A 13,765-nucleotide genomic window follows, 5' to 3' on the forward strand; every position below is an offset into this window, starting at 1 on the left:
ACTCTGGAAAATAGATCAGAAATCAGGGGTAACGGATACTGATATTTAACAGTAATTTTGTTGAGGGAACGATAGTCAATACAAGGCCTTAATGACCCATCTTTCTTAGCCACGAAAAAAAAACAGCACCTAAGGGTGAAGAGGATGGTCTAATATGACCCTTCTCCAACGACTCCTTAATATAGGATTGCATAGCCTCGTGCTCGGGAACAGATAAATAGAAAAGTCGACCCTTGGGAAATTTACACCCTGGGCTCAGCTCAATTGCACAGTCATAACTCCTATGAGGAGGCAAAGACGCAGACTCATTCTCACTAAATACATCATAAAAATCAGCCAAATAGTCAGGAACATCATGCGACTGGGGAGAGGTGGAGAAAACAGGAGCATCACTAAGGGCACACCGACAACCCCAACTCACCACAGACACAGATTTCCAATGCAAAACTGGATTATGGATTTGCAACCAGGGAAACCCCAGAACAATGGTATCATGCAAATTATGCAACACCAAAAATCTGCAATTCTCTTGATGGTCCGGGGCGACCCCCATTACCACCTGGGTCCAAAACTGAGGTTTATTCTTCGCCAAAGGAGTAGCATCAATACCCCTCAAAGGGATAGGCGTCCGCAGAGGTGTCATAGGAAATCCACAACGTTTAGCAAAATCCAAGTCCATCAGGTTCAGAGCTGCTCCCGAATCCACAAAAGCCTTAGCGGAAAATGTGGACAGGGAGCAGATCAGAGTAATTGCCAGAAGAAACTTAGGTTGAACACCACCCACAGCAAATGTGTGTGCAAAACGTTTCTCTCGTTTAGGGCAGACATAAATAATATGCGAGGCATTACCACAGAAGAAACACAGCTCATTATGCCTTCTGAACTCCTGATGTTGCGCCCTAGACAAAACTCTATCACATTGCATATGTTCAGACATTTGTTCAACAGGTGGCAACACCTCTTGTGCGGTTTTGCGTTCATGCAAACGCCGATCAACCTGAATGGCTAATGACACAGAATCGTCAAGACCAGAGGGAACAGGAAATCCCACCATAGTATCCTATACGGTCTCTGACAAACCCTTCCGAAAGAGAGCTGCCAAGGCACCATCATTCCAGGTAGTAAGGACCGCCCACTTTCGGAATTTTTGACAGTACAACTCTGCAGAATCCCGACCCTGGCTCAATGCCAACAGGGCCTTTTCAGCCTGATGCCTGATCAATAGCATTAGGTTCATCATACAACAACCCCAAGGCTTGAAAAAATGTATTCACATTAGTAAGAATAGGATCATCAGGTTTCAAAGAAAACGCCCAATCCTGGGGATCGCCGCGCAGCAAAGAGATGACAATTTTAACCTGCTGCGCGGAGCTCCCCGACGAGTTAGGCTTCAAGGCAAAAAATAATTTACAATTATTCTTAAAATTCAAAAATTTAGACCGATCCCCAAAAAACACATCAGGAGTAGGGATCTTTGGTTCAGCAGCATGTGAATGAGCAAGATAGGCGGAAATTCCCCGCACTTCAGCAGTGAGCTGCTCCACACGATCTGACAATTGCTTCATCTCCATTGAGAAAGGAAAAAAAAAAATTCCCCCTACGGCCTCAGAGACATAGAGGAAAAAATATACACAAAAATAAAAAAAAAATTCTGACAAACTCTTTTTTTTACAATTCTTTCCTGCTATTGAGTACCCTAGGATCTGCGGTATGGATGGTGATTCTGTTATGAATGAGTCACCGAAGGAGGAAAAAACAAAAATACAAGCTAAGTCCAGAAAACCGGAGAGGTTGGTAGCTATCGGATTGCAGACCCCTGATCCTATCCACAACAACTAACAGTAGCCGTGGGGGGTTCCTGCGATGCCCTAGACCCCTCGATCACAGCCGGAGAACTAAAAAGGCCTAAAGAAAGAAAGGGGAAATCTAAACTGCCCCAGAGCAGACCCCAAAGCAATAGGCAGCCCCCAACATATAATGACGGTGAAGCAAGAGGAAAACACTAACACAGATAGAAAGATAGGTTGAGCAAACGATGGGGCCCAAGCTAGCTAAAAAGGACAGGATAGAAAAGCTGCTGTCTGCAATCCGTAAAAAACCCTACCAAAAAATGTCCCAACCGTCTGATAGGAAAAACAGGCCCTGAAGTCGCTTGGACTTCAAAAAGACTATATCAGCACTCAGGTAAATTCTGAAGACAGAGCAAAGAGACAAACTGATCAGAGACAAAAATGGAACTCAGCACACCCCCGAACGGGGAAGGCTGAACTGCAAAAAACAAGGAAAACAAAGCAAAACTAATAAGTTCAATAGCAGAGCAAAAACTTATCTTTGGGAAGCAGGAATCAGACTGGTCTCCAAGAATCCAGCAGAGAAATCACCAGCGACTCAGAAGGGCATCGGCTGCCTTATATCCAGTCAGAAATTCCTGTTACCCAGTCATCATCTACCAGATCAGGTGTTTGGTAATCAGCCTCACTACCTTCCTTCACCAGAAGAGGGAGTTCATCAGACATCGACGGTGAAGGGGAAAATGAACTCACAACAGCAGAGGGTGTGAGGCTGTCCCGGGAAAAGGTTGCTGTTATTCAGTGATGTCCTACCCCCGAGACGATAAAAGACGTGCGGGCCTTCCTGGGGTTGGCCGGATACTACTGTCATTTCGTAAAGAATTTTGCATGTCGAGCTCGAGCCCTGCATGGCCTGCTGAAGGGGGCTCCGGCTGGGGCAAATGGACAAAAAATCCAGTGGCAACAACCTCAGGAAGAGGCCTTCCAAAACGTCAAGGCTGCGCTCTCGGATGCTCCGGTGTTGGCCTATGCGGATTTCTCGCAACCGTTCATCCTACACACTGACGGGAGTCTTCACGGGCTGGGGGCTGTGTTGTCACAAGTTCAAGATGGCCGGGAGAGAGTGATCGCGTATGGAAGCCGCTCACTCCATGATTCCGAGCGCAACCCTGATAATTACAGCTCCTTTAAACTCGAGCTCCTCGCAGTGGTGTGGGCCATGATGGAGCGGTTTGCAGAGTACCTAGCGGGCTCCGAGGTAGTGGTGCGGACCGACAACAACCCGCTGGCCCATTTGGAAAATGCCAATTTGGGGGCTCTGGAACAACGATGGGTGGCCCGTATGGCGAAGTTCAACTATAAAATTATTTAAAAAAGAGGGGCCGAGAATGTCCATGCTGACGCCCTCTCCAGGATTCAACATACAACCCCAGGGAAGAGTCGAGACGACGAATTAGAAGGGGTAGAGATATCGTTCGCCCTCACCGCTGCCGTGCTCACAGCTACCACCCAAAAAGTATCTCCCCCAGAGACCCCAAGGGGCTTGCTGGAACAATCTCGGGATAAGTGGATCCAACAGCAACAAGAAGACGAAGAAGTCAGACTTCTCCAGACGTGGGTGGCCGCTGGCCAACCGCCCACTGATCCCCAAAGACAAACTTTGACTCAAGACATGTCGCTGATGTTGTGACAATAAGAGAAGCTGGTTATCCGAAAGGGACTATTGTTTCATAAAATAACATCACAAACAACTTTCATGACGCTTTGGCAGGCAGCTACGCCCGGAGCCCAACTCCACGAACTGGCTTGAGAGGCCCACGAAAAAGGGGCTCATTTCGGAGCTAAAAAGACCTTGCAATGGTTGCAACAGAGAGTTTACCACCCACACTTGCCGGCTATTGTGGACGAAATTTGCCGGACCTGTCGCCTATGTGAGTTAGCCAAATCGCCCACACAGCGAGCCTCAGTACAGACAATCGTGACCTCAGCACCCCTCGAGCTCCTGACGGTGGATTACCTGACCATTGGTCCCACATTCCAGGGGTAAGAACAATGCCTCGTCATGGTGGACCATTTCACTAAGTTCGCTGTGGTCATCCCCACTCGAGACCAGACCGCGGAGTCGGCTGCCTCCGCAATTTGCAGAAACTTCATACAAGTCTACGGCTGCCCCCAACAAATACATTCTGATCAGGGAGCATGTTTTTTGGGACCTGCACCCGAGTATCATCATGGGTCCAAAATCATCGGCACCAGCTGGAAACTCTTCATCGAATCACACATACCAAACTCCGAGACTTGGAACACCCAGGAAAGAATGCAACTCCACCTCCCCACCTCCAAAGCGGGGACCATGTACTTGTACTAGATCAACGCCCCCAGAACAAACTGGAGCCACGCTGGGAAGAGAGTCCCTATCGGGTCCTACATCGTAAATGTCAGGAACACCGCACTGCACTTGCTCACTGAGCCAGTGCGGATGTCCTGAGTACAAAGACAGTACTCAAAGATACCTGTGGAGCAGGGCAGCAGCGGTGATGATGCGTGCTTCAGAGTATCAGGACCTGAAGCACATGACTGCTGGGGGCGTGGCCTAAGCTCCACAGATCTAGGAGCTGCAGGGAAACTCCTAGAAAGGTAACTACAGGACAATGTTACCAAGGGGCATAGACAGAGACAGAAACCAGATGAAGCCAGGGTCAAAGAACAAGATAGAAATACAGTACCACAGGGTTTAGACAGAAAGGATAGTCAGGACGTAGCAATAGGTCAGAAAACCAGAACGGGCAATAGACGGTACAATAGGGACAAACTGTAACGGAGTAACGATAGCCAAGCCAGGAGGTCAGAACTGGAGAAGACAATAGTACCAAAGCGAGAGACGGAGTACAGAGTGAGGGAACAGGCCGGGTCATACACGGGAAGCAAACAAGCAATGCAGAATACACGCACACCAGGGATCAGACACACCAGAACAACAGTATAGCTGACAGAGAACCCTGGTAAAGAGTGAGTATAAATACCCCTCCCAGATCCAGAAAGAGGCCACGAACAATTAACCCTGTGAGTGCAGGGCAAGAACCCTGTTCAAACCATGACAGTACCCCCCTCTTAATGGGGGGCCACTGGACCCCCAGGCTTGTCTGGGTATCTGGCGTGGAAAGCCCGCACCAGACGATCGGCATGCACCGAACTGGCCGGAACCCATGACCGATCCTCCAGAGAGTACCCCTTCCAGTGTATCAGATACTGGAGTCTCCGGCGCACCCACCGGGAGTCAACAATGCGCCCTACTTCATACTCCAGCTGCCCCTCTACCAGCACTGGCGGAGCATTTGATGAGGGATCCTCTCTCACCATCCCCACAGGCTTTAACAGGGACCTGTGGAAGACATTAGAAATTTTAAAAGAGGTGGGCAGCTGCAGTCGGTAGGCTACTGGGTTAACAACCTCCACAACTTTGTATGGGCCAATAAACTTGGGGCCCAGCTTTATAGAAGGTATCTTAAGCTTGATATTGCGGGTGGATAGCCACACCTTCTCCCCTACTGCAAATGCTGGACCTGGCCCCCTCCTCCTGTCAGCAAACCGCTTATAGTTTTCCTGGACCTTGGAAATATTCCTCTGAACCTCCCTCCAAAGAATTCTAAGACGTTGTGTCACATCCTCAGCACCAGGACAACCTGAATTCATACGGGAAAACTCTCCAAAATGTGGGTTAAACCCATAGTTGACCTGAAAAGGAGACTTCCCAGTAGACTGACTCACACGACCGTTGAATGCAAACTCTGCCATGGGCAATACCTCACACCAGTCCTCCTGCCTGGAAGAGGCCAAGCATCTCAGAATCTGCTCCAACGATTGGTTCGTGCGCTCCGTCTGTCTATTAGACTCTGGGTGGTAGGCAGAGGAGAAGGACAACGAAATCCCCAGCTTTTTGCAAAAAGCCCTCCAGAACCTGGCAACAAACTGTACCCCTCTGTCTGACACCACATTCATAGGCACTCCATGTAACCTAATTATATGCTGCATAAATAAGCGGGCCAGGGTTTCAGCAGATGGTAACGTGGGGAGAGGTACAAAGTGAGCTTGTTTTGAAAACCTATCCACCACCACCCATATCACCGAGTTGCCCCTGGAAGGAGGAAGATTTGTGATAAAATCCATGGACAAATGTGTCCATGGTCTATCCGGAATTGGCAAAGGCACCAATTCCCCGGCCGGCCGGACCTGAGAACTTTTAGAACGAGCGCACACCCCACATGCAGTCACAAACTTTTTAATATCTGTTACCATAGAGGGCCACCAGAAATCCCTCGCAATTGCCCCCCGGGTAGCTGCAATCCCAGGATGAGCACTCAACACCGAATCGTGAAATTCCTGCATAAGTCCGAGACGGAAACGTTCCGGTACAAACAATTTACCTGGGGGTTTACCACCAGGAGCCCGAGCCTGGGCCTCCAAAATCCCTCTCTGTAACTCAGATGAGATTTCGGCCACCACTACTCCTGGCTGAAGAATGAAGGAGGGAGGTTCTGGAGGGGACACCGAATCAAAGCTTCGGGATAAGGCATCAGCCTTGATGTTTTTAGATCCCGGGCGGAATGTGATGGTAAACTGAAATCGAGAAAAAAAAAGCGCCCACCGAGCCTGTCTGGGGGTCAATCTCTTGGCAGACTCGATATAGGCCAAATTTTTGTGATCAGTGATGACTGTAATGGGATGAACAGACCCCTCCAGGAAATGCCTCCATTCTTCAAAAGCCAACTTTACCGCCAACAACTCTCTATTGCTGACATCGTAATTTCTCTCGGCAGAGGAAAATTTTTTAGAGAAGAAGGTGCAAGGCCTCAGGTTAGTAAGGGTAGGAGGGCCCTGAGACAAAACTGCCCCCACCCCCACTTCTGAGGCGTCAACCTCCACGACAAAAGGTCTTGACGGGTCGGGTTGTACCAATACAGGGGCTGAAGAAAAGCACTTTTTTAATGTCATGAAAGAGTTTTTTGCAGCTACAGACCAATTTTTTACATCAGCTCCCTGGAGAGTGAGGTCCGTTAGCGGCTTTACCACCTGCGAGAAGCCCTTAATAAATTTCCTATAAAAGTTGGCAAAGCCCAAAATTCGTTGCAACCCTTTCAAGTCATGAGGTTGCACCCACTCCGTAACAGCCTGGACTTTCTTAGGATCCATGCGGAACCCCTCCCCTGACACAATCAACCCCAGAAAGGATACTTCTTGCATGAAAAATGAGCATTTTTCCAGCTTGGCATACAAATGATTCTCCCTCAGTCTCAAGAGAACCATCCGCAAATGGTGCAAGTGAGATTGACTGTCCACCGAGTACACCAGAATGTCATTCAAATAGATAACCACAAAACGACCGATTAAATCAGAGAAAATTACATTAATAAAATTCTGAAAAACAGCAGGAGCATTGGTGAGACCAAAGGGCATAACCAAGTTTTCGAACAGCCCTTCAGTCGTCAGGAATGCTGTTTTCCATTCGTCCCCTTCACGGACTCTTATAAGGTTATATGCCCCACGTAAATCCAGTTTAGAGAACCACTTGGCCCCGGTGAGTTGGTTACATAGATCAGGAATTAGGGGGAGAGGGTATGTATTTTTCACAGTAATTTTGTTTAATTCCCGAAAGTCGAGGCACGGCCGCAAACCACCATTTTTTTTCTTAACAAAAAAGAAGCCCGCTGCCACAGGTGAAACAGAAGGCCTGATATGCCCTTTGCGGAGACTCTCAGTAATGTACTCCTTCATGGCTAGATGTTCGGGCCCGGATAAATTGAACAGGCGAGCCTTGGGTAACTTGGCTCCAGGGACTAGATTAATGGCACAATCAAAGGGTCTATGTGGTGGTAGCGCCTCAGCCTCACTTTCAGAAAATACGTCTTCAAAATCTTTCAGGTACTCCGGAATACCTTCCAGATCGACAGACGACACTGACACAGATTTTACTGGGGTGACAAGGGTTGTCAAGTTACAACATAGACCGTTAGCCATACAACCCCACTGAATGATCTCCCCTGTGACCCAGTCAATAGTAGGATTGTGACGTTGAAGCCAAGGCATACCCAGTATCAGTCCAGCTGGCAGATTATTTATGACAAAACATCTTAATTTTTCCACGTGAGTGGAACCCACTTTCAGAGAAAAGGTATCAGTCATGAAACAAATTCCCTCCTGGGTGATAGGAGAAGAATCAATTGCCACGATCTTAACAGGATCTTTTAACCTGACTGTCCCTATCTTATGAAAAGTCACAACTTTGGCATCGATCAGATTAATAGAAGAACCACAGTCAACAAAGGCGGTAGTCCCAACCGGACCGCCTGTAAGTTCCAGTTCCACCGGAAGCAGAATTTTAGTAAGTGAGTAAAAGGGTACCTGGGAGTCTGGGCAACCTCCTCGATTGTAACCCAGACTCAGTCATTTTCCTGACGGCTTCACTGAAGAAGGGCAAGAAGGACAGTTCCTTCTCCAATGTCCAGCAGATCCACAGTAAAAGCACAATTGGTTGTTTCTTCGGTGTCTCCTCTCTTTTTCCTCCAATGACGTGGCACCAACCTCCATGGGTTCAGGACTAGATGCAGAGTCTCTCAGATTGGAGAATAAAGGGGTCTCCTGCAGCATGACCCCTCTTGCCTGCAGCCTACGGTCCATGCGGACAGCCTGGTTCATAGCGTTCTCCAAAGAATCCGGTGGAGGATGAAGGGCTAGGGCATCTTTCAAACGTTCGGACAGGCCTCTACAGAACAAACCCCGGAGGGCAGCATCATCCCAGGAGACCTCCGCTGCCCAGCGTCTGAACTCAGAGCAGAACCATTCAGCAGAGTTCCTTCCCTGTGTCACACTCATCACCATATCCTCTGCCAGACGCACTCTATCAGGCTCATCATAAATGTGCCCCAGAGCTTCAAAGAACAAATTCACAGACATGCGTTCAGGAGCAGAGGAAGAGAGAGAGAAAGCCCATGCCTGTGGAGCCCCCCAAAGTAGGGAAATGACGACCCCCACCCTCTGGAACTCATCCCCGGAAGAGCGGGGCCTCAGAGAAAAAAAAAGCTTGCATCCTTCTCTAAAAGACCTGAACTCCTTTTTATCCCCTGAAAAAAGGTCTGGCAATTTGACTGGAGATTCTGGGAATGCCAATGACACATCTCTATCCCCAGCACTAGGAGCCCCTGCAGCGAAGGCCCCCTGCACAGTATCCACCAACTGTTGCTGGGTCTGGGCCATCGTGCACTGTTCCACATTAAGTTTGTGGAACATTTGGGTCAGGTGCATGACCTGATCAGCCAGAGCTTGTATGGGATCCATGAGGATAACACACTTTTTTTTTTTTCCTTCAGAGGGGGAAAAAAAAAGAACTGAAATGGTCAGCTATAATGTCAGGAACACCGCACTGCACTTGCTCACTGAGCCAGTGCGGATGTCCTGAGTACAAAGACAGTACTCAAAGATACCTGTGGAGCAGGGCAGCAGCGGTGACGATGCGTGCTTCAGAGTATCAGGACCTGAAGCACATGACTGATGGGGGCGTGGCCTAAGCTCCACAGATCTAGGAGCTGCAGGGAAACTCCTAGAAAGGTAACTACAGGACAATGTTACCAAGGGGCATAGACAGAGACAGAAACCAGATGAAGCCAGGGTCAAAGAACAAGATAGAAATACAGTACCACAGGGTTTAGACAGAAAGGATAGTCAGGACGTAGCAATAGGTCAGAAAACCAGAACGGGCAATAGACGGTACAATAGGGACAAACTGTAACGGAGTAACGATAGCCAAGCCAGGAGGTCAGAACCGGAGAAGACAATAGTACCAAAGCGAGAGACGGAGTACAGAGTGAGGGAACAGGCCGGGTCATACACGGGAAGCAAACAAGCAATGCAGAATACACGCACACCAGGGATCAGACACACCAGAACAACAGTATAGCTGACAGAGAACCCTGGTAAAGAGTGAGTATAAATACCCCTCCCAGATCCAGAAAGAGGCCACGAACACTTAACCCTGTGAGTGCAGGGCAAGAACCCTGTTCAAACCATGACAGTATCAATCCTGAAGGACCTGTGTACGAAACGCGACCTGAAAAAGATGAAACGCTGCCTACCCGCATTGTGCATCGTAATATGTTACGCCCATGTATTTCCACTGACCCGAAGCAACCTGAACCTGCCCCTCCGGCCTCTGAACCGCTGCCCGTGTTTTGGGACCCGGACGACGACGAAGACTTTCCCCCAACAACCAGAGGCCCTCCACTCAATGATGAGCCAACTGACACAATTAGCCCACCCGAACCAGTTAACCCACCACCGTCCACCACCCCAGAAGGCCCCACCCCAGTCGAACTAAGACTCTCAGAGCGGTCAACAGCCAGCAAACCTCCCGAGCGATACGAACAAGACCAGTTCATATGGCAACAAAAATTGATACCCCCACAGACCAATCCCAATATATTGAGACCCTCGCCCAAGGACTGGCGAGCTTACAGGATTGGGGAGTATAGGGAGGAGGACCCCCGAAGAGTGTCTGGGTCGGAACCAAGGGGACAGCCATCTGGTTCCTGTTACCTACACATTTACTGCACTTTCATGGTACGGGCTCAGGATCTATAACGTACAGCATGGCCTCATCTGCTGAATATATACATATTTATTTGTATAAGAAAAAAAATATATATATATACATATTCTACATCACCACATCTGCAAAAGTCCTATCTATTGAAATATGGCCATAATACCTCTAAAAATTAAAAGCAAAATCTAAATAACAGAATTACAGCTTTCCAGTTGTTGGAACTCTACAAAAATAAATTCAGAAAGAAGCAATCAAAATGTCATATCTACAAAATTAAAAACATCAGATGATTATGTAAAAAACAATCCCTCACCTAGCTCAATCGGCCAGAAAATGAAAACGTTACGAGTCTTGGAAATTGTCAACACAAGCGAATATTATTTTTTTTTTTTACAAATTTCGTCATTTTTGTCACCATTTCAAATATAGAAAAAAAGACCAGTTTAGAGTCACAATAATTGAACTGACCTGGAGAATCATATTGCAGAGTTATTTTTACACTCTGGATACAACAGCGTGTTGAAGTTCCGACCAATATTCACCAACTTCACACAGCCATTAAAGAGGAGAGGACCAACATTCCAGAGGCCACAATTAATAACCTTATCAACTCTATGCAAAGGAGATTTCCTGTACTGCATCAGGCAAATGGTGGTCACACCAGATACTCACTAGTTTTCTGCCCCTTCCCTCCACAAAGACCTTTTGTGTACATATAAAAAGTCTTAGATCTTTGAGTTCAGCTCATGAAAAATGGGAGCAAAAACAAAAGTGTTACATTTACATTTTTGTTCAGTTTAGAAAGATTAATAAACCACGTACCCTCTGCAAAAGTTTTTGTAAGATTTTCAAGGGGAAATATTATGGAATCATCACCAAAATTCATTTCAGGTTTATCTGAAAAATAAGTTTCCAGATCTAGTCTGGCATCAAAGCCATCTTCATGGTAGATCTTATAGTTAGAGGAATCCATTGTGTAGTCTTATGTCACGGATGAGTTGCTTGTCTCTAAATGTCTGTTGAGGTCTTTATATAATTTGCAACGCTTCTAAGAATTAATTATCAGGTGATGAGTCTTGCATCTTAACGTAAGAGTCATGGGATTACCGTATATTCACGTGGAATTTGTATGATCTTTCTATAAACAAGTTGGTTTTAGAGTATGTGCAAACAATGTTTTATTCAGGCAGGATGCTAATTATGCAAATTGTCTCTTCAGAGAGGAAGAGGACTAGAACTCTAGTGCCACCTATTGGAGGTAGCAATCCTAAAAGTCAATGTTGACCCTTTAACGAGCCTAGTTACATGACTTAGGATAAAAGCCAAGCCAGAATCTCCATTTGCAGACACTGTGTTTCGGGGTACTGCCCCTCATCAGTGCAAAGTGGGAGAAGATCTGGTTTGGCTGTGAGAGAGGCGTCTGACCGATATCCAAGAAGTATCATTTCTCCTTGCGGAGAATAACATGCTAAGCATGTCGAGGTGAGGAGACTTAAAGCCGCAATGCTCCTCTGGGAAATATGCTAATTATGCAAATTGTCTCTTCAGAGAGGAAGAGGACTAGAACTCTAGTGCCACCTATAGGAGGTAGCAATCCTAAAAGTCAATGTTGACCCTTTAACGAGCCTAGTTACATGACTTAGGATAAAAGCCAAGCCAGAATCTCCATTTGCAGACACTGTGTATCGGGGTGCTGCCCCTCATCAGTGCAAAGTGGGAGAAGATCTGGTTTGGCTGTGAGAGAGGCGTCTGACCGATATCCAAGAAGTATCATTTCTCCTTGCGGAGAATAACATGCTAAGCATGTCGAGGTGAGGACACTTAAAGCCGCAATGCTCCTCTGGGAAATATGCTAATTATGCAAATTGTCTCTTCAGAGAGGAAGAGGACTAGAACTCTAGTGCCACCTATTGGAGGTAGCAATCCTAAAAGTCAATGTTGACCCTTTAACGAGCCTAGTTACATGACTTAGGATAAAAGCCAAGCCAGAATCTCCATTTGCAGACACTGTGACATTTTTCAAAGACACTTCAGGATACCAGAATGCTTTTTTTTCCTGAATTGTCTTTTTTTACTATATTCTGGTTATTTTGAGATATTTTCCATATTTTTGGGGGCTTTTTTTACTTGCCTTTTCCAGATGATATTTTTTTACTTCATCCAACAATGAAAAAAACGCTTTCAACTTTTTAAACAAAAATGTTGTTGAAATGCTAAAAATATGCCCGACATCTTATGGATGTCTATTGAACCTTGCTATTGACTTGCTTCGGAGCAGAAAATGCCTAGAGAATGATCTTCTCATTTCTTGTAATCACTGAACTGTTTGCTCACTCCCAACATGCACCGAACATCTCATTAACATAAATGAATAGAGAAAATTTTTTCACAAACTCAGCCATGGATTTAGACACTAAAAGCACAATAAGTTTTTAAAAGGGCTGTGTCCGCAACAAGGTGCTGAACCTGGTTTGATCTGTTATTTTGTGCTGACAAACCCTCTTTAATATTTATAACTACTGTGTTAAGATTCCTCCACTCAGTGTGATGTGTGGCAGCTAAGTTATCCATTCTCGGGTATGGGTGTGCTGAGCTGTCAGTATCATGATAGACAGGTCAGTCATCCCATCTGGGGTTGTGTGCTGAGCTGTCAGTTTGGTGAGTGAGAGTTCACTCACCTAATCAGGGCCCGGACATGCTGGATGTGGCACCCCAGAGTCTGGTTGTCACAGTGACATTGCCTCCCTCTTAGGGTTCATGCCTGGAGGCAGGGGGGGTCCCCATGCCAGGTAATACACAGCATGCATCACAATTCCTGCTCCAGGCCAGAGGGGGGAGCTCTAGTTGGGAGGAGGAGTCAGTTAATTCTGTTGAGCGGTTGGTCTGTGGAGAGGGAAGGGAGAGGAGTGGAGTAAAGGGCTCTGGGAAATTGAAGCTGCGTGGAGTTGACCCCGGAGCGGAGCGCTGACAAATAAGATGCGTCTTACCAGACGTGTCTGACCATGAATCTTCCAAAATCCATCTTTCAAATTACAGGTTTAGAATTATTACACTACTGTGAATTAGACTAGAATTCCATGATGCACTTACCCATTCATCACTGCTGTATTATCTTCATCCTCACCACCACCTGCATCATCTAATCAAGTTGTTTTGTCAACCCAGAGGTATGCTCACTCATCCATTCAACTTTCCTGCCTTGTCTGTGTATATGAATTGCATATAATCCTGCTTTGGTATGCGCACTCATCTATTCAACTTTCCTGCCTTGTCTGTGTATATGAATTGCACATAATCCTACCCTGGTATTGCACTGCTTTTGTATCCATAATGTATTCATTCCTCTTGTGTTTTCCATGCATACCTGAGTAGTCAATCC

The 13,765-nt window shown here is 46.7% G+C and overlaps 1 protein-coding gene across 1 annotated transcript in view; it reads right to left on the reverse strand.

Moving 5' to 3' along the window:
* LOC141097709 (indolethylamine N-methyltransferase-like) overlaps positions 1–11,404 on the reverse strand; it is a 29,107-nt gene extending 17,703 nt beyond the window's left edge. Inside the window, exon 1 of the mRNA XM_073585086.1 lies at positions 11,209–11,404. Coding sequence (XP_073441187.1) covers positions 11,209–11,359 — 151 coding nt within the window. The 5' untranslated portion in view covers positions 11,360–11,404. The remainder of the gene's footprint in view (positions 1–11,208) is intronic.
* Positions 11,405–13,765: the final 2,361 nt, after the last annotated feature.

The sequence above is a fragment of the Dendrobates tinctorius genome, unplaced genomic scaffold (assembly GCF_039654945.1).
Source record: "Dendrobates tinctorius isolate UK_male_01 unplaced genomic scaffold, ASM3965494v1 ptg000086l, whole genome shotgun sequence".
NCBI classification, from domain to species: Eukaryota; Metazoa; Chordata; class Amphibia; order Anura; family Dendrobatidae; genus Dendrobates; species Dendrobates tinctorius.